The following is a 26,048-nucleotide window of genomic DNA, read 5'->3' as shown; positions in this document are numbered from 1 at the left end:
TGGGTACGTTGTAAGAGACAAGCTCTAGGTTTGCCAAGCGTGACCTGATATCGTGGACGTTTGGCTTTAATTAAAGTGCTTCGACAGTCTGAATACCTCATTCAGGCAGCCACACATTGGCTAGCGCCGTGGTAATATCCACATCGAAGATCCATTGCCAGCTGGCAGTCATCTGCAGTTACACATGCGTCGGTTCTTACAGGCTACGAAGTGGGGTCTACCCTGTACAGTATCGAAAAGTGAGGATAATCCTTTGTCGAGAGTGTCTCACAGTGCCGGCCTCGTATTGCAGCTCAACCTCACTGGACGAGAACGAATACGTATGAGCAAGGCCTCGTTTATTATAAGCTGGGCGGAACCGGTAAGGATTGTTAGGAATGTTTGTAGAATAGGTACTGGCGAGCCGTTCCATTATTACCCGTTAGCTAAGACAAGCTCCAACTGTGTGAACGAATGGCTTGGGGATTGCATCCACACACCCACCTCGCGAATCTCCCGACCTACACACACCATCTCACGCAATATCACCTATGTAACATAATATCGTGTAAACGCAAAACAAGCCTTGTACTGTACACCGATTTTCCGACCCATAATCGACAGACAAATCGACCCGTATCATATCAGTAGCCGCTCACTGTCTTGATCTTGACGTGCATACCTTTCGCGGGCCGGGCCGTTATACCACCCCGAATTTCCACCTTCTTCTCATCCATCTCCTCAGGGTTCGCCAGGGTGAACTCGAAGCGACCAATCCATGCCGCTAGCAAACAGGCGAACTCTGCTTTTGCGAAACTGGATCCGATGCAACTACGTGGGCCATGCAAGAAAGTCAGGAACGCGTAGTTGCTGCTCGCTCCACCACTCGCTGCTTTGCGGTCAGCGGAACCACTCTCTCCACCCGATGGGAGCCACCGCTCTGGGTTGAATTGGCCCGCATCCTGTCCCCAGAGTTCAGTATCAAAATGAGTAGCCCACGGTACAATGACAATACGTGTGCCGCGGGGGATTGAGTGGCCGAGAATGGTGGTGTCGTAGGCGGCATCGCGCATTGTTAACGGGACAGGGGCGTAATATCGTAGAACCTCGCTGCACACTGCATTCAGGTATGGCATGCGGTCTATGTCGAGACTGGTGATATCGACATCCGAATCCACAGACGGAAGACGTTCGCGCACTTCGTCCCGCAGCCTGCTCTGAATATCGGAATGCTTCGAGAGCATATATATTGCCCAGGTCATGGCCGAAGCTGTTGTCTCATGCCCTGCCGCGAGAAATGTCATGAGCTGATCAACCAGGTTTTCGTCGGTGAAGCCACCGCTTTCAAGAGCGACCGATAGTATGTCAACATCGGCTTGCTCCTTATTAGCAATTTTTGCCTTCTTCTCACGGATAAGATCTCGACAGACTGCCCGGATATCGGTGGCTGCCTTAGCAATATCCTCGTTTCGACGGAAAGGTAGCTTGGTGATAAATTGCATGGGGATAATCATGCCAATAAAAGCGAGGACCTGGGCCTGGCGTGAAGGCTTGAATATCTGCTTGTACGTTTGAGCGAGCGTGTTTTCAGGGTCTTGAATGGCGCCAAAGTCCCGACCCATCCCGGCGAGACCAATTATATCGAGTGTGGCTCGTGATGCCCAACTAGATATTTCAACCTGGACCTCTTCCTTTCCACCGAACTCTGCCATCATGGTGCGTGTCACTTCCCTAGCCTTGCTCCAGAAGACCGGGTATAAGTTCTTGATATGACGAAAGGCGAATGCGGGTGTCAAGCTGCGACGCTGCATCTTGTGCTCCTCGCCCTCGGCAAGTAAGATGCCAATTCCAAGAATGCGACCGATGGACCATCGAAAATGGGAGGGCTTCGGGAAAGCATAACTATTGGTACTAAGAACCTCAGCCAATGCTTTCGTTGAGCAGACCATCACTCTCTCTTGATTGAAGAAACCGCGATAGCAGAGTAGGCCATTGTTGGGAATCTTAGAAGCCCTAAATGCGATTTGCTCATCAGTGACTATTCCGTGATCTAGGCTTCGACACAAGAAAGTTGCCCACGAACCATTCTCGCATTGGAACACCCGAGGGCTCGGCCATGATTTTCTTCGCCTGACCCATGAACCAATGGTTCCCGGAAGGTCCAGGTAGATGTCTCAGGGGCGACACAAATAAAGGGTATATCCATACTGCCCAGACGCCCCAGATAGCGAGACTCGCAATCCAAAGCTCTGTAAAGTGTCCCAAAAGCCGGAGTCTTGACCAATTGTTCTGTGCCCATGCGAGAGATAAGGAACTTATAGCAGCTGCGGCCGTGATACCCTCCCATGGTAACCCCATGATAGTCGAGTTTAAGTGAAAATGCAAGGAGAGAAAAAATTGAATGCCAGTTTATGTATGAACCTTATGTCGAACGTAGGAAGACACATGTAATGGTGACAGTTGCGCGTCTCAAGGGGTACAGCGACAGGGAATGGTCTTATAAGCGATTCGTCTATCTTCAGCGTGGTGGGGAGGCCTAAACGTTCAAGACTCTATGGGATACTCGAATCGTCAGAGATATAAATGGATGTACCACATGGTCCGAGTCGGTCGTCAACATTGCACCGTTCCAACGGCATCATCGATACAACAAAAACTCCGACTGACCAACTCTTGATGCGGAGACATCAATACGCTAGTTCCATTCTAGTATAAGTTGCGGAGCTGGACCATGCGCTTTAATGGAAATCCGATCGAGGAGATCAGTAGACACTATAAACTGAGCAAGGGTCTTTGGGAGCACAACTCTGCTGCTGATTACTACTATGTAAGTCTTTCATTCGATATTATCGCTAATTCCGCTACAGCGATAGGTTGCCTACCCATTGATGGCTGGATACGGAGTAGTGAACAATTCAGTCTCTTTGCATTTGCCCCATCAGAACACTTCCCCTCCAATCATGGCTCTGGTGAAATCAACCAGAAGCATACCAAAAATTTCTTGATCTGGTGCGTTTTCAACTATGACCATGCCAGGATACTCAACGCCAACCCGTGCCAGAAAGGCCCCTGACCTCATGTATTTTATGATTCCCGAATTCTCATATCAAATCAGTCCACCTATTATGTTGCGACTGCGATCCCGTGACTCTGACGAGCCCATAGCTTTTGCGCTGCCAACTTGGTTATCGCAAACGTATCTGTTCTCCGTCGGTTTTTGTTCAGCCGCCCTTTCTTCCTGTTCTTTCGGGAGATAAAGCCAAGACTGTGGTGCTAAATGGCAGATTACCAATTACGGTTGCCGTGATATGTCATATCTGGTGCAGTTTCGTTGTTTCCCAAACCCTCAAATGGCGAACCCGTCTGTGTTTGCAATGGGTTCCGAAGAGTTCTAAGATTTGAGTGTTGGCCTTCAGCGTCTTGTGTTGCATATGGAGGTAACACCGGCAAGACTATTGGCGTCGCTCCAGTTGACGATTCTGATTCAGCGTTGCGATCTTGGACTGTTGTTGATCCGTCGTTTGCATTCTGGGCGGGAACACCCCTCCACTCCTGTGTCTGTCTTTCCGAAGGTGGACGTTCGGTTTGCTGTGGCATGGCTGATAGATTAGGGCCAGTCGTGACAGGCTGTGAAGATATCGACGCTGCTTGGTTGCGATTTTCGGGCAAGACAAAGTTATCACGCGTGGATGAGCTGCCGTACCGCGTCCGAAGTCGACGGTGCTGGTGTTCACCACCTTCTCTAGGAGGTGACCTTCCTTCTCCGGGTATTTGTGTTGAATATCGAGGCGAGCCGTTGCTCCGTGGGTCTACGGCTCCATACGTGGCCATAATTGCCCGTGCCAGGGCTTCATCATGTGGACTACTCGCTGCCATCCTATTGCCTACGTCAGTTGATTGATAAAGCGGACAAGGTATTCGTGTTCCCTCTTCTTTCTCTTTCGACTTACACTGGATGGATGCTCGCGCCTCTATTTCTCATCAAGCTTAGAAATGCGGCGGCAGACGAATTTGTCTGTGACTTGGGTTCCGAGTGAAGCCTGTCTCGGCAGTAAGGACAACTATCCGAATCCTCTAACCATTTCTTGATGCAGTGGTCGCCAAAAACATGCCCACATTTTGGTAGACGAAGAGGAGCCTCTTTAATGCCTTCTGGAGTCTCAATGCCGTATTCGTTATAGCAGATTACACAACCTGAAACACGTTAGCTTCAATCGCTTTCGACGGGGAGGAAGTCCTTACTTCGATCTGTCTCGGGTAAGTCCTCAAGCGTGACACTCAAGAGTGACTGGAGCGTTAGCTGGGAAGCCACCATCTTCGTCTTCAAAGAGCCTCTGACAAATTGCATCTGCCGGATTAAGGCCTCCTCCACCTCTGGCGATGAGTCGGAACCGTTCGGACTGTGGAGAACATGCTCACGATGACCATGATACCCGTCATCCTCATTTTCGTCGTGTCCGGACTCTGTCGACATTATGCGCCTGCGTTGTCTGGGGTGAGATCGCCGAAATCCAGATGACGAAGGAGAAGGTCCTAGAAAGTGTAAGCATTAGCAATTGGAAGGACACTCAGTCTACAACTACATCGCACGGACTAACAAATGATTCGCAAATCCACTAGCCTATGAGACTGAAAAGGGTATGTCGAGAAAGCGACGCTACTGGGAGAGACTTACTGGTGGGAGAGGGAAGATTACCAAATGACCTGGATGATGACGATGCAGCAGTGAAGTGGCCTCTTCTTGTCGAAGTCGGGATGAAGGTTTGAGGGGGTAGCGGGGCTGGGAGAAAGTGTGGAAAGTAACCAGTGCTGCTATGATTCATGCCATTGGCGCTTGAGTCGCCATGGACATATGCCGAACGGTGTAGTGAATTAACTTCCTGGTGACCGGCTCCGAGGGGAGGCATGCCTAAACCGAGCCCCTGTGGCTGAAAATCTGGAGGTCTGTTGGCAGGAATCTGGTTTGCGAACGCTGCATCGTGATTGTAGCTACCAGTGCCAGGAGGCATTGGAGCAACGGTAACCGGTATGTTGTTGCGATACGAATGAGCACGGCCGCCTGGCCGTGGCGATGCTGGCCCAGGCATGCTACCTGCAAACGGACCCGGAGACGACATGCCTAACATTGGTGGTAACATAGCTGCATGATGCCCGTACGGATCTGGAACAGAGCTTTGTGGCGGCATGGCATAGTGATGTGAGTAGAGGTGAGGTAAACTTGGGTTTGGGGCAGGCCACGGGTACGCAGGTGAGTTCTGTGTCTGAGAGTGTGGTGCCCAATGGTTTGAGGCAGAATGCACAGGGTCATAATGACCGGAAGGTCGGTGGTGGTTGCTTGATAGCACGAAATCCATAGGATCCATTATGAGCAAACGGCTTGATAATGGTACTGGCCCGATCTGGTTCACAAACCAACGGAGCTGCGCAGACGCGAGTCCTCCTGCAGCTCACTGGAACTCGATAAAGGCGAGCGCAATCGTGAAGGCAGTTCTTTTCGAAGAGCACGAAGCGGGAGGGAGCAAGGTTGACGGATGCTGATTGCACGAGGGCTCCACGTAAAAGATGAGTGAATATGTGTATTCGTATTACATGTGTTGGACTAGGACTATCGGTAGCACGCTTGCAGTCACAAAACGGTGATCGGGGAACGCAGATAGGATGTGGTCATGAGATCAAAGCTCCCCGGGCCCCGAGGCAGATGGGAAATGGAGAGTAGAGTAGAGTGTGAGAAGGGCACGCAAGCGGTCGTGGGGAGGCTAGAGAGAGCAGCCACGGGGTGAATATGAATGAGTATGATGATGAGGGGCAGTCGTTCGTTATCGGTTATTTGCGATAACGCCGATGACGACGTAGTTTCAACTCTAGCGGCGGCGTTCTGCGACGAGGATGAGGCGGGGTGTAAGCTGGCGGTGTTGCATCTACGAGAAGTCGAATTGGAAGAGGGAGATGCAGGAGGAGGACTGGAAGAAAGAAGACTGAGGTGAAGGAGGGAGAGGAGAAGAAGAACAAAATGGTGTGGGGGACAGAGAGACAAGAGAAAGAAATGCAGAGAATAAAACGAATGCCATGGCTTGTACGAATGAGACCAGGCCAGACTCCCTGGGACCAGGCGGCAAGCGGGTGGTGATGATGCTGTGGGTTGCAGGGACAGGCTGGCTGGGAGTGAAATCAAGTCGCAGAGCTAGGCAAGCTACTAAATGGAAGGCACAATACGGAAGGGCAACAGCTGGAGTCTTTGTCGTCTCTTGCACGTTCTGACTCTCACTGTCTGGGCTAGGCTCTCGCTCGTCTCGGTTCAAAGACTGGGCTGTTGGCTGGGCCTGCTTAGGACATGGGGTAAAGTCTTACGTTCACGGTTAGATATGACATTTCTATTAAACTAAAAGAAAAGAAAGAAAAAAAAACCCTTCTCTCGTTTGTATGCCGCCTTGTAGGCGGGGGGTTGGTTGCGAGATCACTGGTGGATGTCGTGGACATTGCAATGCAAGTTGGGCAATGTAAGTAAGATATTGGAAGTGAATGCTGACCTGAGGCTTGGCCTGAGTGAGCGTCAGTGGTCGCGGACTCCAATGGTCGAAGCGTACGAGGCGTTTGGGTAGTCTAGCAGCGAATAAAATGAAAACTACTAAACTAGGCACAGGTCAGATCCAGATGACGGGGGGCGTGAAACGAAACGGTGGCCAAAGACCTTCAGAAGGGTCAGTAAGAGCGCCTTCTTTGTGTTGATGAACCAAGTGAATTGAGTTAATAAGCCAAGCTAGACGATACGGTGGACAAGCAAAAGCGAGAATGAACCGCTTGGGCGTGTTGTGTTCCTCCAACTATGAGCAGGGGGAAACCTCTTGGCGGATGGTCTGTACGAAATGTGGCATTCGAGTCAGAATCGTTGCTACAGTCGCAGTCGCAGTCGCAATTGCAGTTCATCAAGGACGGATATGATACTTGAATCCATCAATATGCCGACCGGCCGTGTTCGGTAATAGGTGGAGAGCAAGGTTGACGGTGACCATCAAGGAAGCTTCCGACCAGCGGACGCCCTTGCTCGTAGTCAAAGTTATCAATACGGGACTGATTGACAGGCTGGTGAATGGCGGAATTTGCGTGGTTTATGATAAACGCAACGGGCGAAGAATGGATCATCGAGAGCCTCTTATCGACGATGCCGAAAGCGACAACAAGATTGGAGGTTCAGCGAGGAAACAATATTGTAGTAAAGAAGAGAAGCATAGCAAAATAGAAACCCCAAGCGATAGAACGAACGCACGCCCTCATCAACCGCTTCAACAGAACACCAGAGGCGGAGAACCAACTCCTCATGCTGTCCTGGATAACCAAAGTCACACTCTGCAGCGTGCCAAACCACCCGACTATTCGTGCCTCCACTTCTAAAAGCACAGTTCGCCAAAAGAGTCATGGTCATGGTCGTGGCCATGGTCATGCGTAGAGAAGGTCTAGCCATCAGCTGCATGCGCAGGGTAGGGAAGAATTCAAGCCCATCAAGCCAGTTTATCAGCCAGCCCGCCCAAGCCCATGCGGGCACAACCCATCGATCGACCAGGGCACGGGAACTCAGATCAGGGAATTGCTGACATTTCATGGCCTCTCTGTTCGGGGGAATCGACATGTTGAAAGTGCGTATGATGCAGCAGATAGGAGATATGAGACTTGCTTTGAAAGACCCTCCTCCATGTTTGACTATTGAGAAGCCTGATACAGCTCACTGTCAACTTAGGTAGGTTGGGGGCCACCTCGATTGCATGGGGTTCCATCCATATCAGGCGAACTCCACTGTGCCGTAAATACCTAAACAGAACCGGCCCCGTCCACTTGCAATCGATTCATCAAGGAAACAGACTCAACCCATACAGCACTACATGCAACAGCGGAAACTATCAGTTCCAGCTGATCAGGGTAACCTCACTTATGACTAGTAGAGGCGCCTTTTCCGAAGTAGAATAAATAAAAGCACTGGCAAAGGTTTCGATCAGGCTTCTCTTGAAGAACAACGTTTAGGTATCTAATGCACCTGAAGCTTCTCCTCTTATGGAATCATCTTGTCTATTCTTGCTTAAACTTTTGAAACTCTGAATAAATCTGACGACAATTCTCGAAGTGTATATTTGGAAGTGAGAAAACTCAACATGATCAAGCTATGCCCGATTACAAAGTATTAGCCAATGCATAATTGACTTTGGTTATCAGGTTCCGGTGATACATTAAAACCGTCTTTGGTTGGTGCTGTGATGATTCAGGCGTAAACATGATCCATCATGTGAGCCGTCGCCTCGCGTGCCTCGAGCCATTCATAATTGCACAGCACAGGCCCACGTTCATTTAGCCAAGACAAACAGGTGTTCGTTCGTCAGCTAGAGAGACAGGGGCCTTTGACCGAGGAGGGCAAAAAGCTCGAAACTCTCTCCATCAAAGAGAGGGCCTACTAACCAGCCCGACTTGCCCCGACGTCAACCTTGCGTTCATCTGACGTTCGCAGCGATCGAGTAAAAGCCAAAACGTCCTACCTGACTATTCAAGTCCGGCGATCGGACTCGTCACTTGGCGAACGAACGAGAACAAGGAAAGCTGCATAAGCATACGCGAATCTGCTAAAAGGGATTTTATTGGAATTCAGTAATGTCCTTCACGATATGGCCGCTTCCGCTGTATCGTTGCGCATAAGGATACTCACCATTATTCAGGTGCCGTTTGTCCTTCATAGCCAATGAAATGTTATTTCCTTTTACGACTTCTCCTGCATCAACTACAAATAACGCCAGCCCAGCAGACTCGGTATCAACCATACTGTACCAAAGGGTACCGTTTCCCGACGGCACAGCCGAGCGGATACCTACTGTAATAAGAAACACAACACAACATAATAAAAGTCGCACCACCTTACGCCGAGGCCTGTGTGATAATTCAGCCCATCATTCACGCGAGGTGGTCATGTTTCAAACCGCCATTGTGTAAATTATCACAACCAAGACGTCCTATCCACCGGAGGCTTGCTTGTTGCACATTGCTCTGACCTACACATGTCTTACATACCTTGCCTTGAGTGATAAGGTGGCTGTGTCGTAAAATCAAGGAAACGAACATTGCCTATGGAAACATCGGATAAGGCCAAAAAGGGATTTTGAGGATGGTCTGGAACAGATTTCGAGGATTCAATATTTGTGATTCATTGAAAATCGCCGTGACTGAAATATGATACGGACAGACATCCATCATGCACTTTCCCTTCTGTCCATACAAGTAGTTGATCGAGCTGTCGAGCACTTGAGGAAACCTCGAAAGCACTACAACGTGCCCTGCTGCCTCATGTGTCTGCGCATTACACCCATCGAATTTCTGAGGAGCCAATAGCTGCAACCACTTTGGCCTACGAAACGAAACGAAACCTCAGCTGGTCCCTCAGTGTTTGGGAACCCATAGGATCTGCCTAGAACGTCGTTGGAGCCCTTGCTATTCTAGATCTGCACCAAGTCAACTCCCAAGGTGATAAAGAATACTCCCCGGTGTCCTTCAAAACCAAACGCCCTATTCGCTATGTGAACTTCTTAAACCCTGGTGAAGATCAGAAACACTCGAGGGGTCCGCTCATTTGGGGCACCTTGATTCATATTTCCTATTCTGGCTATTTGCCCGGCCTCGGCTGGAAGCTTGGAGCAACGCACAACTAAGTACATAAACAAACCTCCCCCAGGCACGACATAGGACCAAGGAAGATGTATCAAGGCTGTGGAGATGAGGCGGTTATACCTGTGACCTCCGGGCTCCGTCTTCTTGCTGCCACGTTTCGATGCAAAACAAGGCCACATTCACATACGTAACAACAGGAGGATGAAATACGAATACATCCCTCTCCCGTCTGATGCAGCAGCGGCAGCCACGACATATTCGCCATCAAACGGTCGTCTCGGCTCGTCAATCTCCTGCTCGGTCCCGAATGTTTGTACTGTGGTGCAAGCATGCGCTGACAGCCTCCAGCACCGTGTTGGTTTGTCGAGAGGGTGACACTGCAGCCAGTACGCACTTCGCTCGAACCCCATGATGCAGACATTCGACTCTCAACGACGCTCAGGTTCGAGTAGCCTATTTCACTTCTTCGGCAAGCGATACTTGCCGCCGGCTAGCTCCAACTTATTCTCCGCCACCTTTTCTGCCAAAAACTCCTGCAACTCCTCATTAGTCCATGAACAGCCATCGGGAATCAGCATCTTCATCATCATTAACATCTGTCCAAGGGGCATAGTCGGTGCTGAGTTTGTCAGCATTCCCACGATGAACTGCCAGTATATAGTTCGTCGCTCCTGCTCCTTGGGATCGATTTTGGGCTTGCGAGGAGACGAGCGGCTGTCGTTGCCAAGTTCTTGAGCTTCACCAGGATCACCTGCTTCACCAGCTTGTTCACCGTCGTCCAAACGCTCCAAGACAGCATAGGTTCGGCTACCAACATCACGAAGCACTCGCCTGGAGATCCAGAATTTTAAGGCCAGCTCGAGAAGATCTTCGTCTATCATAAGATGTTGCCATATCTCATCGAAAGTTCGTTCTGTGGGGCCGGGTTTGCCTTCAGTGCTATCATCCTGGAATGCGTATATCACCGCAGCCTCGTAAGTCTTGCATTCAAGCTCGACTGTGCGGTCCTCAAAGTCAAGCTTCACAGTTGCAGAACCTAACTGATCCAACCAGGTGAGTTTCCGAGAGGTCTTGAGTCGCTCAAACCCTTGCTCATATTTGGCCCGCATCTCTGCAACAGGTGGCGGAACTGTGAAAGGGTCTTTAGGTAGGGTAGGCCAGAAGAGTCGGGAGAGAATCTTGGAGTGATATGCCAGTGCTCCTGAATCAACCGACGGTTGACAAATATTCTTGCCAAGAACCGCATCGACTCTTTTTGAGTCTTGAATATCCTTCATCATGACATCGCAATTTTGTAGAGCATTGTCACCGAACCGCTTCTTAAGCAGGCTCAATACTTTGGTCTCTTGTATAAAGCTTGCCTGGTTAGAAAGCAATCGCTCCGCGATGATAAGCTGGAACTCCTTAATAAAAATATCTTGAGAGCCAAGCGCGTTGATCAGAGTGCCGATGACGTCCTCGTTCCTAGGTCTCTTGTAGTTGACACCTGCATCCACAGGATCGGGCACCCAGGTCATGTCGTTCCAGTCTAGGTCCTCGTCGTCTACCTGACGCCGTTGCTGTTGAGAAGCTGAGTTGAGTAATACTGCCAACTCCGCAAGCCTTGCCTTTCCCTCCTCCGTACTAGCCTCGCTCGGGTTAGAGAGCAAGCCTGTGACGACAATCCTAATGGCATCGTCCCTCTGGCACAGGTACAGTTGCAGTGCGTGGACGACACGATCAAGGAGAACCTTTGAATGATCCAGGGCATGAAATGTCCTTATCATAGAAATGTACGTTTGAAGGATATCGGAGGTGGATCGTCCGGGATGAAGGAGTCGCTTCTGAAGAGTGAGGGAGAATATGTCGGTCAATTGAAGGCGACGTTGTGGCGTAGAAACGGCCAGACGAAGATCCTCGAGTCCGCCTCGGCTTTCGGGCCAATTCAAAGCGATATCGAAAAGTTCTTGAATTCGCAAAGTAGCAAGGCGACCTACAGCGATTTCCTTCCAGCATTCAACGTCGTTCCAAGTGATATGAGTTTCAAGACGACTGAACACCTCAACAGCAAGGCGACCGTACTGGTTCTCAACCCAGTCTGAAAGATGGCCAAGGCACCCAGTCAAGGTACTTGAGCCTGGCGTTGACGACTGTTCAGACGCTTTCCAGAACCCTGAATAGGAGGTCTTGATAAATTCCTCCATGCTGGCATCCATGATTTCGGCGAAGAGCACTTGGAATCTCTCTCCTACAAGTCCAACATTTTTAAGAGACTCAAGAAGTCCCAGAAGCTCTTCCCGAGCCGCCGAATCACCACAATTGTCTTGTGATTCTAATATTCCATCATAACGTCTCCCTATACCGAGGCTAGAACGAATGAGTCGTTGCAAGACACTTGTCAGGGCGTTTGTCAAGCCTTGATTGAGAGAGTTACCAATAATGGTATGTAAATCACGACGAAACTTTGAAAAGGCTGCGTTTGCAGATGCCTCCTCTTCGTAGCCTTGGACGATGAGTGTCAAGCCCCAAAGATATTGCCTATGAGCTGCTTCGAGAGTTGAGATACTTGAGACCAAGACTTGTGTGTGATCACCCTGGCTGGTACATGCAGCCAGCAGTGGCATAACATGGTGAATAAAGTGCTGGCGAACTTGATGTGTGTGCCAAAGGAGAATATCTTCTGTATGGGCTGCTTGGGGCAAGGAGCGGCCAGGATAGAGAAGCAGAGCGAGGGAATCACGGAAATCCAAGTCAACGTCTTGTGACTCTGGAGGCAAAGTGCCAAAGGAATCTTCGACCGCAACCGAAGTTGGTAGCTGGATCTTGGATGTGACAACATGCCATGCTCGATCCCATCTCACCTGGTCATCGGCATGTTGGAGAGTCTCGTGAAAGAGAGGCGGTGGTGGGGGAGCATGCTGAGGTGACGCGTGGGGACCTCCAAAGGCAACACCTTGATCGGTGAAGGCTGCAACGGGAGTTGAACGCGGCGTGGGCGATGAGAGGTCCGTCTGGAAAACGGACCGGAAGACCTTTTGCTTGCGCGCCCGGTATCGCGACGCTGTCATGACCATTGTGGCATTGTAGTGTGGTTTGAATTGGGGGTGTGAGAATGTCAACAAAAGAGATGTTTTGGTTGTTGTTGGTACGTGCGGATACAGCCACTAGCAAGTGGATACTTGGAACATGCACAAGGTTTCTACCGTTTATGTCACAGTGGGGTGCAGGACGGGCCGCGCTCCTTCAACGGCACGTTGGACCCCCGTCAGAGGGCGGCCGACACTCAACATGGTAAGTCGTGTAAGTGATCATCGGGGGGTTTACCAAGACACGGAAAGAGTTTCTTCTTCGTAGGACCATTCTTGGAGCATAGTGCATCTTCATAAGTGCATCGCAGAAAGAAGTCAGAAAAGGTCTGTAAGACTTCTGATAGCCTGTGAACCTGTGAACAATTTGCAAGCGAGCTATAAGCAGTCCTTGTAAATCGACTGTTTACATCACGATACCTACCACAGAGTTCATTTGGTAAGAGGACTCGTGTAAATCAACTATTTAGGCAGTATGGATACCAACCACGGAGTCAATCTGGTGAGTTGACTCGGAGGGTTTTTGTTGCACACCCCCTGAAGACCCAGTAAACCTTAGACGAAAGCACGGGTGCCATACATCTACTGCAGATGTTTACGACGTTTCAGATAAGGTATGAGGCTCAATTTTGTTTTTCTGTTAGATGTTGTTTCGCCAGCAGACGTTTGGACCAACTCATCACCATATGCCAGGAAACTCAGCCCAGCGGCCGGTTTGTCCAGCTTGAAGGATCAATTTTCTTCGCAAACTAAGCTTATCAAAGGGGGAGGCGAGGCGCACTGCGCTAGCTGGATGTCAGATCTTGATGCCTGGCCCGTGGTGATTCGAGAAGGGTTTTAAAATTGAATTGGGTGAGAAGGGGGTGGCAGAGTATCGCTTCGTTGCGAGTCAGCCAGCCAGGGTGAGAGAGTTGAGACAGAGTCGGTTATGGTGTGTTATAGGGGAGTAAACAGTACGACGTAGCATGAAAAGAATCCTGGAGGATCACGATTTGAGTGAACTGTGAATTGTCGCTTGGAGGAAAAGCATGAGCTAATAAACGAGACCATCAGGGGCAGATTTTTGGCGGCAACGAAGATCATCTCCGACTCGGCCGATATACTACAAGTCCGGCTCCGGGGCTGTATTTTGGTCGGTGGATCTTCCGCGGACGAAGAGCTCCCTGTGAAAGGTTGAACTGGTGAATAATTAGATTGAGGATGCCGCATAGGAAGTGGGCACGATTCTTTTGCATTGGCCCCATTGCTACGTAGTTGTTCTCTCCGGCATTTGCTTGGCGATGGCCAAACTTCTTAACTCCGATACACAAACCCGCCAAGGCACGGCTCAATCATCTCCGAAAAATAAAAATCTTGACCTTGATCATCCTCTAATTAAAAGCAGTCTAGTTGAAGATCACGCCTTTCGTCCAGGTTCAGGCTCGAGAAAAGGGTTGGATGTTACCCTATTCACGATTGGTGTTGCGTGTAAATTTTGAGGGTCGAGGCGTTTGTCGGCTAATGATGCACCACAGTTCGCCGAATTGACTTTAAGCCGTTTTTCATATGCTTGTTTGTTTGGGTGGTTGGTCGCCCCGGTTGATCGGGGAGCTGAAAGCGAAAAGACAAAAGGGTAATTAGCGAAGAGTCTTATCAAAGCGTCCTATCGTCCAGTCTGCAATATAGCATAGTCCCCAGAACTTGGGAGCCCTTATGCTTGCCCATTGTCAGTTTTGAGCTTACCTTGTGTCCTGCGCACCTGTTTCGGGTACCATACAGTTGCTGTAGAAGAAAACGGGAACGACTCACTTCTTTCTCAGGTCAATTCAGTCTCTAATCCCCACCTCCACGTTTATTTCGCCTGAACTGGACAGAACATCCCGCTTTTCCCAGCCCTACCCAGAGTGCTTGTGCCTTACCATTGATCAACGTCGCATTGTGCAACGACCTCTGTCTGGCCTCGGGGTCCTTGATTCTTTTGTTATGCTATGGATCGCTGGGGCGGCAGGGCTGTTAATCAGTGAGCCTCAGCCTAGGAAAACTGGGTTCTCTTATGACAGCGCCTCCCGGGTGGCCAGGGTTCCTCCTTAATGCATCCGCGCCATTCGTGAGCTATCCGCATAAGGAAAGAAAGCTGACACACAGAAGTCTCTCTTTTCACAGTGAAAGGCGACGATCTGATCCATTGCGACACTTGGCACTCGACCTCATCATGCTCATTTCTAGAGGTTGACCCATCGTCGTGATGGATTTCGCTTGTCGAATCAATTACTCTAAAGGAAAGACGGTCCCGTCGTTGTGGTCCATGTCGTCATGAACAGACAGGCATTCAAGATTTTCTTCCGGTTTTCCGTCTGTCAAAAGGTTACCTTGGGCTACAGTACAGTCCAGTATGTCTGTGCCGTAAAGGTTTATGCTACCTTTTCCGGGGCTCCTGGTAATAGTTGATATAATCTGATTCGCCAGCTCACATAAACGTAATTAGCTGCGTAGCATAGTAGACACGAATGCCGGTTTCCAACGAGTTACTGCAAGGACAACATGAGTAAGTGACCCTTACACTCTAGCAACAGCAAAAGAACCAGGAACATGTCCGCTCGCGTCAGTTATCTCCACTCAGTAACCATCCCTACGTCAGGATTTACCCAAGGCCAAGTAAGCATGTGTATACATACATTGATGATATTACTGTTGGCCATGATATTCCTTTGCCAATGCCCTATACTTCAGGCTGTTGCTGGTTCAGTTTTCTGACAGAATCAAGCTTGATTGTTCCAGAAACCATGTGGCTGGCCCCCGTTTCATTAAAGAAGATCCAATGCAATGCACATGCCATGTCGGTGAGTTGGGGTGCATTTTCGATGACATGCTGGTGTGAGCGTATCAGACCTGACAGCATCCCACGCAAGACTCAGGGGGTGATGAATGCAGCCCAGACCAGGGGGGTTCCAGTTCCTTTCACTTTGCGCCGCCTTGCTGGGCGTGGTTGCGCCGGCCGGCCGTTGGGACGACCACGATCCGACCGTCCATTCGCCAGCGATACCCCCGGACAGAGTGTCAATCTTCGGCCTTTTCGTACAAGTCTGTTCTCCGGGGGGCCTTTGTTTTCGGGGCCGAGACGGGTTCGGACACGGACACGGAGTCGGGTAGCAGTTTAATGTCTCAGCCGGCGTACGAGGTTAAGGTTTGCTTATTGTCTTGCCAAGTTTTAAACCTCCAAAGTTAATGATCGATTCACTGCCAGTACCAATGTTTGCATTTGAACCACAAATCCTTCTCAGACTATGGAGCTATGCGTCCGCGTAAGATGGCACTAATACTCATCCAGAACTACTTATCCCACCAAATATTATCCCTCATAAGCCAGGCACAACCGTTGGAGCCAACTTGTGCTCTTGGCCTGGTCCATGCTATTTGCGGCGCGGCTGTGTCCAATAAACCTGGTCATTCAGTCAAGGGTGGGCTTGAGTGCCGCGACGATCATTTGCTTCGGACTCACATCCCCTTCCCAGTAGTCTGGGGCATCCCGTCCTCCCTGTACGGTTGGCTTGTTTCAAATCCGATGCCTCGTTCGATTCTTGCATACTTCACTCCTCAATCTGCTCAGTTCTGTCATCCATTCCAGCTTAGCCTGTATACCTACGTACCGCACTTTTCGCAACCCACCAGTTTTGGCAGTAAGTTGCTAAGCTGCTAAATACCTTAAACGGCATACACCAGATATTGCTGACTGTAGGTTCGTTTCCCAAGCTTCCTCAAACCTCTAATATAACGTGTCGTACCTATATGTCTATGGTGTTCAAGCTTCAAACATCTCCCTCATGATTCTGTGTTGATAAAACAAAGCGTTGTTATGGGCCAGCTTCTAATGTCGCCACTGCTTCCAAATGTAGGAGAATAGATACAGTATAGAAGTAAAAAGATAGCACGATTCCATCCATACCAGCCTCTTGTACGGGGGTATTGGTGGAAAGAAAGAACACCAAGAATGGCTAAAAGTAGACTCCAGTCCCAATATGCTCCGGAGGCAATCCAATAGCAGTATGCCCTTGCCTCTTCAGACATCCCAAGTTGATTCATGATGCGAACCATATCTGGTCGCCAATGACATATAAACAACGCCAGCCGTCCCCCTAGCTTTAATGATTCAGACTGCAGGACTCGAAAAATCAGAGTCTTTGTATCTGCCAAAATACGCCGTCCTTTAAAAGCAATACACCAATAACTGTGATGTTGTTGGTAGACCATAAGCCCCCCACTAACGCCAAATCCGGCTCAGTCCGAGACTGAGCCGCGAACGTTGCAGTAAGAATAGCATCCGACCTGCATACTCGTGTTGCTGATTTTATACAATTCGTTCATCTCAACATATTCGTCTCATGAGTTTCGTCGACCCTTACACTTGTCGTGAAGTAGGTGTCCATTTCGCGCAGTAGTTCTCGTAAACTCGGCTCCGCAGTTTGGGCACGAAGCCTTCGCGGCTTGGCCAGACTTTTCGCGCTGATGTCGCAACAAGTTACTGAAAGTTGAGAACTGTCGTCCGTTGCACCCGTGTTCCCAGCATCGCGGCTTTGGCCGACTTTGCACGACTCTGACATGTCCCGCTTCTTGTGTGTTTGCGCCTCCAGGACCCAGGACAGGAGAAACCTGATACATGAAACCAACGTCCTGGCCAACAGGTACAGGCGGTGATCGGGTACTGTGACGAACAGTTAGCCTTGCTCGCCAAAGATGTGCACGCTGGCAACATACCTATACTGACTGGATCCTGCATAAACTGCTGTATAATCCACGGGCATGTTATAGTTTGCTTGTCTGATGGTCAGAGATTAGCATGGTCCGGGCGCCGCCCTATAAATACAGGGGTCTTACAAGGTTTGTGGGTATGAGGTAGGATAAACGGGTGCGGATTGCGGTTGGTGGTCTTCGAGGGACGGGCTGTAAGATTGAAGATACGTCGAACTGCTCATCGTGGTCGGGGTATCGCTCATTAGAGTCACGGGAGCGGGGGCAGTTGTATAAGCTGAGATGTTCATAGCAGTCGTGGTAGTGGCAAGTCCCAAAGCCGAAGGCGAAGAATCGACGTAAGAGTTACTGTTGGCGCGGCGCATTCTGTTCACCAGCCTCGAGTCTCGACGTGCCCTATCTGACTGTCGTTTGACTTCTCGCTGGTCTGCCGAAAGAGACAGTCGCGGGGGGCTCGATGTCACGGATCTTGACTGTGGTGGGGGTGTGAGGCTACTTCCAGAAACATGTCCCATTGAAGGCAGTCCAGGACTTAGCAAGCTGCTTCCAGAGTTACTTGACTCGAGCGGGCCTGTAAAGATGTCAGTTTAGATTAAAATCGAGTAGAAGAGATTGTAACATACCTGGCCATGTGAAGGCTGATCGAGGTCCCATGGTAAAAGCTGGATCAAACTGAATAGCAACAGTGCTTCAACAATAACATTAGTACTTTGTGTAGAGTTTGAGACAAAAAGAAATAATACCTCATGCTGGTTGATCGTCCCGTCTGACGAGAGTTCGGTGCCAATTGATGCCTGTTCTCTTGTGGGAAGGAAAACAATGATCTTGGTCCCTCCTGTGCTTGATCTGGTTGACTCCAGGTTGAATCAACGCCTTCTGAAGCTAAGGTTGGAAACTGAGAATATGATTGAGAGGCAGGTGTGGAGAGGTAAGTAGACTCGGGGGTTGGCGTGTTCAAGTAGGGTGTGGATGAGTAATGGTTTGGCGAGGGAACTGGAGGCTGAGGGGATATTTCAAGCGTATGAGTTTGCGGCGAGGCACTTATGTTTGAGCCAAGTACGAACTCCCCACTAACAGAGACTTGACTACCAACAGTTGATCTGGTGGGAGGTGAGCTCGGGCTGTCACAGGTTCCATCTGTTGTGTTCGAGTCCATCTTGACTGAGGATGGAGGAGACAAGGGAAGGTAGAGAGACTCGGATTGAGACATACGGAAAGTCCAAGAGCTATGAAGCCGATGATAGAGGGGTCTTGTTGATGCGAGGTGCCGATGCGATTAATAAGTAAGGGGACGAGGCTTGTAACAATGCCTTGTGAAGTTGATTAGAGATGAAGGCCCAAAAGCTTGATTTAAAAGCGGTGATCTATCTATGGACCATCTGAGCCCCAAACACGGCCAGGGACAGGATGCCGACTTATATGAAGAGGGCAGTACACAATCCCGTTGGACGTGCATGACGAAGTAAAGGAATACTGACAGGAAACCTTCCTCGAAGAAGGCTTGAGTGACATGGAACCACGAGTACAGGGCAGTACCCGACAAGGGTCTGAATTGCAGTGTTGTGTAGAGTGCCCCATATAGCGTACGCTGAGCAATGAGAAAACGTGCCGGTAACAAGGGTGAATAATGATTGCGGGAGTGGCACCATTGCAAGGGAAATGGGGAAAAGAGCTTGGGTAATGAAGGGCTGGGGGGCGTGTTCAGAGAAAGAGATCCGGTAGCTATGGCCCAAGGGACCAGAAGTCATGGTGTTGGGATGTTGCGTAGCGGGGAAAGGACCAGCACCCATCGATTTGAAGTTGACCGGCAGCGTGTTTAGCACCCATGTCGATTGCCTTACCAGGCCAGCGAGGTACCCATGCGACGGCTAGAGCTGACATGGGGTGATGAGTGCGCGCGCACCCACCTTGTAAGGCTCCATCAAATGGGTGGGCTCTCCTCCCACGTCGAAATCAAGCGGGTCATGGTAGTAGACCCCATCGCTCTCTACCCATAGTACCCAAGATGGACCGGCACCATGAGACGACAGCCGAAACGTTCTGAGATTGGGCTGGAGCCGCAGCTGGCGGGTATTTGAAATACCAGACCAGTTTTGTCAAGCGATGAAAGGGTAGAGAGGCGCAACATGATCCGTATGCCAGTGACTCGTTGTGCTTCAGGCTGATTCAGGGTTGCCAATGATCGCTTGTGCTGCGTATGCGTCTCGCGGTTCAAAGACCGAAACCCTGCTGGCGTCGAGATTTGACGCCTGGCGCTACCGCGTCAATGCTGAACCTTGGACCTTGCTTGTGATGTTGGTTTGCATGTTGGATTGGGCACGCTATGGAATACGCGCAAACTGTGTGCTATGTTTTGCAGACGGCAGTTGGTTGACGACTACGAATCGATGTCTGTCGAATGTTTGCTTGGAAGCAGAGCTACATGCTCAGAGGCGACAGAGACGGGAAGAATCCAAAGAAAGCCGTGGGATTCGAATCCTTGCGCTCGCTTCTCTCTGGGCTCAACGAGTCAGCGGTCGATGCAAACGAGAAGGAGCCGTGTCCTTGGCTGTGCAGAAACCGCAACTTGGTATTCGTGCCCTTCTGAAGCCCAATCCAATGGCATAATATTTCCAAGCGCGTCAATCCAATAGCACGAGTCAAAATGGACGGGATACATAGCGTGGTTTCCGTGCCGCCAAGAGCAAGAGCGCAGAAGCTAGGCGAGCTCATCTTTAGGGGCCACACGCAGTCTCGTTAATCCTCGACCTAAGCCGTACAGTCTAACTAGGCCCATCACAATGGTCGACCATGGAGATAGGACGGTCATAACACATCTCGACAAAGGTTCAGCAATATGATTTTTGCCAAGAGGGGTTCGTCGCGTAAATCCTAACCGTCTAGGTCAAGCATCCCGGAAGGGGCAGTCAGTCCAATAGGCTTGTACACAATAGACAGCGGGTCGACAGCAATCGAATCCGGGGCCAAGGTCGCGGGCTCATCGTTGAAAGGGCGGTCCACGGCGATCCATGGATCAGGAAAGACAGAAAATGGGTATAGGGATAGACAGAGGGGGAGGGTGTTAGGAAGCATCCCCATCTTATGCTACTGTACTATTCCCATCTACTGGGGTATTCAAAGGCGCGCGGCGCCCGCTTGACATGCCGCTGAATTGACTGAGTGCCGTGCCGTGGAATAAGTCGGAATGGCTCCCTACCTACCATAGGTAGAGTGCCGTGGACAGGTTGATTACAGAAGGACAACCGTTTCTCCCTGACCAAAAAGCGGGTGCGAGCGAATAGGTGACTAGTAGACGCCTTCCGCTTTTGGCGCGTGGTTGGTCTGAACAAGCGAAACGGGAGGAGTTGGTTAGGTAGGGGTAAGTTATGTAGGCGCCATTGACAGGCGCAACTAACTGCGCTAGAAGGATGAATAATGCTTGCGACCATCCATTCTATTCCCCCGCTGCCGCGCAAGTCCCTATCAACCCATTTCCTTCCTAGTTATGTTCCCTGTCAATTCGCTTCCACGAGCGGCCGACTCTTGGCTCTTAACGTTAATAACACCAGGTGAAGTTAGGTTGGTAAGTTGGTAAGGGCAGCTAGCCTAGCCCGGCAGTTTCCCACTTCACGAACCTTTTTCTGGTAACTGTCAGACCGCTGAGGTCTCTCTTTCACACTCTTGGTTCATGCTCTCTTTATCATCGTTGACTTTGCATCTCCCCCGCTCCCTATTGACCAAGGTATCATCTATCATTGATAGATGCAACACAACATCCTGGATCATCAACGTGGCATGGGTGACTGACTATCATTGTGACGCACAGCCCCGTGATCGCTCCATTTCCTTATCCTCAGACCCCCAGGTTCGATTGCTCACTCATCCGCCCCCATTGGTACCTTGCCCTCCATTTCTCACATTCCAGATAGGCAGCAGGAATAGCCATGCATGAAAGCAACCACAAAGCTCTCATAGGTCGCTAAGCGCGAAATTTGCTACGCATCGACTCTATTTCCGTTTTAGGTAATCACCGGGAAACCGTATACCCCCCCCATCTCCTCGGATCGCTTGATCGCTTGGTCAGAATATTTGTGCGTCATCATTCTCACAATCCATTTGCACCATTACTGAGACCTCCAGTAACCCTTTCAGCCAATTCCGTCCCAGACGAATTATAGGACAATGAACCCGAGGAGGTGTTTGGCGAGAATGACAGATCCAAAAAGTCAGACTCTGGCTTGCATCGGTCCGATGCATCATGACAGCCTTGACCGATTGCAACACTGAACTCTCCACTTTATGGTGGCTTGGCCATGCTTGGCTTGCAGCAGCTCGTAAAGGCCCCAGAGCAAAACGGCTGCAGCGCTGACGGCGTCTAATAGAGCCAATCGATATGACTCTCTTATTCCACAGGCGCGCAACGAGCCAATCTCTCAAGAGAGCGGGGATCGTCTAAGCCAAAAGGCGCAGTGCAACAAAAGGACATTGACGTGGATCAGCAGCCTTAGCGTTTGGCCCCCGACTGGCTAGGAAGCCAATCGGAAGAATTGACAGGGCTATAGCTTAACCAAAAAGAACACTAGATGTTTTCGCGATCCCAGAGCACAAACTTCAAGGTCTATGCTGGCAATCTTCATCACGCTGTGCTTGGCTTATGGGCCAGCCCCCACGATTACAGAAACGCTGGAAGACAAACTCTGTGGCTCAGGGCTTATTACCGATGAATGAACCCAGAGCTTGAGGAACCTAGCCCTTGTCTGTTGAGCTTATAAAACTCATCCCCCAAGTACCACAGATAATTACAATTTCATGATCTTACTATATGTATGTCCATTTGAAACATAGCACAGCCTCTTGTTACCACACTATGTATGAAACAAAGCAGAAAATAACTCTACACCTCAATTTCTAGATGGTGCCTCGCGCATTGACAAAGAAATTCTCACCTCACTCGTATAGTCCCTACTTAGCGTTGCTAGCCGCTGTGTTGTTCAATAAGGTACGTGAGATTCTGATATGGACCACCCTCACCACTGCAGACGGTGGAGGATACAAAATCAGTCAGTGACCAGAGCAACGTCGGGCTGGCACTGCAATTCAATGTCAGGCATTCTTGGCAATGTCGCTCTAAGGCTACTTTTGATCAATTTCGACTTTTGAGAATTGTCGGTTGATCAGTTGACTCACTTGTTCTGTCGCAACATTTCCTTGGATATTACTTTCGATGACTATCTTTCTTGGGTCGTCTATGTCTACCAGATGATTAAACCACTTTCGATTCGGAAGTTCTGAATACAATATGTTATTCTACTCACCAGAACAGCACTTATAGCCTAACTTCACTCTTTTGATCAATACTTGGAATGGCATGTTGGTCTTCAGATGGGTATCAGAATATGTCAGGGGCTTGCTGCATACTACCTAAACTGGACAGCACTAGCCATTTCAAGAGAGCTCAGCCCGTTTATATGCAAGTATGCGGCACTACTTTGAATCTATTACAGCAGAGCAATTGCAAGAAATCAAGTAGAAAACGGATTTGTGGTTCTGAACCTCGAGCTTTTTGATCATCGGCATGAAGAAACAGTGTTCATAAGGCAAGAATTGGGTTTCAGCTTTGTGAAGCTATGGTAGTCACTCGAGCTAATTTACGCGCGCGGTATCCCCACCCTTCAGTTAAACACTAAGTCCACTTGCAGGAAAGCTGAAAAAGCCAAGCCAACTCAACGAGCCATCAAACATTTTAACACGCACGATTCATGGGCGCCACGCATGTTTCAGACGCGCCACGGTTCCGTGCTCTTAAAAAGATCCCCAGAAACAACCCTAGGGATCAACGAAACGGCCATGATCCCTCCCTTCAGAGCACTAGAGATCACGCCGCGAAATGCTCCGGTCAAACCAGATTGCGTCCTAGTAATGAAACCGCCTCCAGCTCGAGGGGCTCAGCTTCGATCGGCCTAGACTACTGCAGTCCACAGATTGATTTATGTCGCTGCCTGGAGAGACGATCGATGCCATTTCGGTATCAAGGGCTTGTGCATGTTTGAGGGGTGTATTGGTCAAACAGACACCAATTAAGCAGTGGGCAAGGCAGACTAGCAAAACTGGTCACTCATCGTCTAACTAAGCTGCGAGAAAGCCTGCAGGAATATGGTTATGGCATAGCGCCACTATCATCGTCATTCCGTGTTCCAATATTCGGTACCATCTCGAGCAAGTTTCGGCAGTCCATCCTCTAATACCAAGCAATGACGGAACCATCTGAGTTGGTATGATAAACAACAAAGGCACATTCGCCTGGCCTGACTCGGTGGGTTCCGTGCATCAAACCTTGGCAAGCTTGCCTTGCCACGGTCGTCTCGATAATGAAGGCCCAAGACACACATTAGTCGTGTGTTGAAGATCGACAAGCTCCCATTAGTTGACGTGACGTCCAGAACCTCTACCCGATCACTGGACGACAAGGGTCCTGGTTTGGTTCCATAGCCGCTACAGTATCCATGCTATCGTGTACATGAAGATACAAGCTTCAACGCCCGGTTGCTACATTTTCGAGTCTCCTGAGAAGATCAGTGCCAGAGGGTTTGTTTAAAAGAGAAACCTTCCGAATGAGTGACGTTCGCTGATTGGAGGCCATCATGAAATATTCGTCACCGTCCGAACACCAACTGCTAGCACGATCACCGTCACCGAGCGTTATGCAGATACAAAGAATTCATGTTCTACGATCATAACCCACTGGGCTTTACCGCATTGTTCGGTCCCGAACTGTGCGGTTGTTTAATCCCTGGATGTTGTGTTGCAGACCCATTATGACATGTAAAATATGATGTTCAAGAGAACGGTGGGGTTCGTCTACTTTCATGATCTGAGGCATGAGGCAGTGTTATTTGGTGAAACATCCTATGTGTGAAACTTTTGCTGCACTTCAAAGTAATACAATCGACAGGAAGTTGAGAGTCGTATGGGTCACCCTAACTTCAAGAGATTATATGCCTCGCAGGCCAAAGCCGATGGATCCCTCAAGGTAGGCGAAGCTGCGGAGGTTCAATACACATAGCAGCGGAACCTGTGTATCTCTTGAGCTTCTTTCAGGGCTCGCCTCAATAGGATTGCAACAGGGTGGTCCTCATTCGTACCATGATAATGTTCAAGCTTCTCTATATAGGCGTATATCCGTGTTCCGCAATATCTATCAATACCCGCAGGAGCGTTCAGTGCCTCATGCACCCTGGACAACTAGCCTCCTTTTTACGGCCCAGATATCCGTGTAGCGTCAACTTACCGCCTTCGGTACAGGTGAAAACAAACTTCATAACTGGCCCTTCAAGTTCTCGGGATAATGGAGCTTGTTGAGCAAGTAATTGGCCAGTTGTTGCATAGTTCCGTATGCGCATCGGAGCTTCTGCTGTTGAAAATCCTGAATGTTATCTAACAGTTCTATTGCTTGCAAGCTATGCAAACACGTTGGATGGGAACACCATCTGATGAAACTCTGGTGGCTAGATCATAGCCAAAGAAATTGGTTGAAGCCTAGTCAAAGAAGACAAGAGGCTGAATCTGAAGATTGGTAAATCAGACCGAACATGTGAGAAACGCCTAAGCTAGCCTACGTTCAAAGTTCAAAGGACAAGGACAACTGGCCTCAAAAACATATGCCTTTCCTTGTGGTATTCCTTTACAAGCCTTCACAAAGGAATATCAAGGTTTACTCTGTGCCATATTTTTCTTTTCCCCCGAGTCTTGCGAGATAATATATATAAACAACTACAAAGTTTATATAATCAACTATGGCAAGCATCACATTAATGACAAGATGAGGAAGAAGGAGTCTACACAAGTTTATCTGTTCGCTAGTTGTTGAGGATGCGGTACCTGAGCCCATCACTGCCGTACGAACCAAGGGGTGGGCCGAAAAGAACAACGAACCGAATCCTTCGGGCGAGGTTTCTTCTAGCGGCCGCAACCTTCTTTCCAAGAGGCGCAAATACAGGGTCTTGATTTCCAACGGTCTCCTTTTTGTAACCAACAATGCTTGAGTTCCATGGAGGTGAATATGATAGATGAAAGCTATGTAGTATCCGGAATAGGGCGAATACTGACCCGAGGATGCAGCTGAAGACCCTGGGCATGTGTCAACTCGTCTGGTGGAATCCTGGGTGCTGGTGAGACTACTAGCCAGGGGCACAGTTATATCACGGGGGTGGCTGTGGACTGTCCTGAGAGTTCCCTGTCCTCATGCCTCATGGCGCCCTGGGGGGGGGGGGGGGGGGGGGGGGGCGGTCTTTGCCTTTTGAGGCTGTGTGTAGGATCAGGGTTAGAAGGAAGATAGGATGGAGAATGTTGCCCATGCTCATCTCAATCAAGTGGAGTAATCGGTTTTATTTTCTTTCCGCTTACATTAAAGTTTCTTGCTAGAATCGGTCATATGCGCTTCGGTCAGACTGTGTCATGATTGGCCACATGATTTACCCTTGGCGTTGGTGATCTCTTCTGATCTCACTTCAAGCGGCATCGTCGGGCACTGCGGCTTTTCAGTGCGGCACATTGTTACGCAGCTTTTACTTCGAAATAACCATCGTTGTTGTTAGCTACTTGAGAGCGGAATGTCTTTGTGAAAACTACATTTGGTTATTTTGTGTGAGCCGTGTTGGCGTT

General features: G+C 49.6%; 6 protein-coding genes across 6 annotated transcripts; 2 read left to right on the top strand and 4 right to left on the bottom strand.

Moving 5' to 3' along the window:
* Positions 1-331: 331 nt before the first annotated feature.
* Positions 332-2,764, bottom strand: BKA55DRAFT_550735 (cytochrome P450). The gene is made up of 2 exons (XM_046191297.1): positions 2,063-2,764; positions 332-1,992 (listed from the first exon to the last, which is right to left on the bottom strand). The coding sequence occupies exons 1-2, from the start codon at positions 2,335-2,337 to the stop codon at positions 624-626; spliced, it is 1,644 nt and encodes a 547-aa protein (XP_046056920.1). The 5' UTR covers positions 2,338-2,764; the 3' UTR covers positions 332-623.
* A 500-nt stretch (positions 2,765-3,264) lies between these two features.
* BKA55DRAFT_683216 (uncharacterized protein) lies at positions 3,265-5,342 on the bottom strand (the record flags this gene model as incomplete). Its single annotated transcript, XM_046198467.1, has 4 exons — positions 3,265-3,856; positions 3,930-4,173; positions 4,222-4,512; positions 4,655-5,342. 4 exons carry the CDS (start codon positions 5,340-5,342, stop codon positions 3,265-3,267), a joined length of 1,815 nt encoding a protein of 604 aa, XP_046056919.1.
* Positions 5,343-6,460: 1,118 nt separating this feature from the next.
* On the top strand, positions 6,461-7,368 carry BKA55DRAFT_532759 (uncharacterized protein; the record flags this gene model as incomplete). Its single annotated transcript, XM_046189381.1, has 3 exons — positions 6,461-6,476; positions 6,620-6,677; positions 6,963-7,368. 3 exons carry the CDS (start codon positions 6,461-6,463, stop codon positions 7,366-7,368), a joined length of 480 nt encoding a protein of 159 aa, XP_046056918.1.
* A 2,708-nt stretch (positions 7,369-10,076) lies between these two features.
* Positions 10,077-12,671, bottom strand: BKA55DRAFT_495883 (uncharacterized protein; the record flags this gene model as incomplete). The annotated part of the gene is made up of 1 exon (XM_046186316.1): positions 10,077-12,671. One exon carries the CDS (start codon positions 12,669-12,671, stop codon positions 10,077-10,079), a length of 2,595 nt encoding a protein of 864 aa, XP_046056917.1.
* A 3,219-nt stretch (positions 12,672-15,890) lies between these two features.
* On the top strand, positions 15,891-16,699 carry BKA55DRAFT_35042 (uncharacterized protein). Its single transcript, XM_046185797.1, has one exon. The coding sequence runs from the start codon at positions 15,955-15,957 to the stop codon at positions 16,357-16,359; it is 405 nt and encodes a 134-aa protein (XP_046056916.1). The 5' UTR covers positions 15,891-15,954; the 3' UTR covers positions 16,360-16,699.
* A 340-nt stretch (positions 16,700-17,039) lies between these two features.
* BKA55DRAFT_498599 (uncharacterized protein) lies at positions 17,040-18,564 on the bottom strand (the record flags this gene model as incomplete). The annotated part of the gene is made up of 4 exons (XM_046186569.1): positions 17,040-17,361; positions 17,535-17,979; positions 18,032-18,096; positions 18,152-18,564. 4 exons carry the CDS (start codon positions 18,562-18,564, stop codon positions 17,040-17,042), a joined length of 1,245 nt encoding a protein of 414 aa, XP_046056915.1.
* Between the last annotated feature and the right edge of the window lie 7,484 nt (positions 18,565-26,048).

Source organism: Fusarium redolens, assembly GCF_020744475.1.
Source record: "Fusarium redolens strain MPI-CAGE-AT-0023 chromosome Unknown BKA55scaffold_1, whole genome shotgun sequence".
NCBI classification, from domain to species: domain Eukaryota; kingdom Fungi; phylum Ascomycota; class Sordariomycetes; order Hypocreales; family Nectriaceae; genus Fusarium; species Fusarium redolens.
Note: the sequence above shows the minus strand (reverse complement) of the source record. Positions and strands in the feature narration are given on the sequence as shown.

Excerpts from the sequence above, each read along its gene's own strand:
- BKA55DRAFT_35042 (XM_046185797.1), top strand. The coding sequence starts at position 15,955 with ATGCGTCCGCGTAAGATGGCACTAATACTCATCCAGAACTACTTATCC.
- BKA55DRAFT_550735 (XM_046191297.1), bottom strand. The coding sequence starts at position 2,337 with ATGGGGTTACCATGGGAGGGTATCACGGCCGCAGCTGCTATAAGTTCC. Across the intron at positions 1,993-2,062 it reads GGTGTTCCAATGCGAGAATG|GGCTTCTAAGATTCCCAACA; the intron begins GTTCGTGGGCAA and ends AATCGCATTTAG.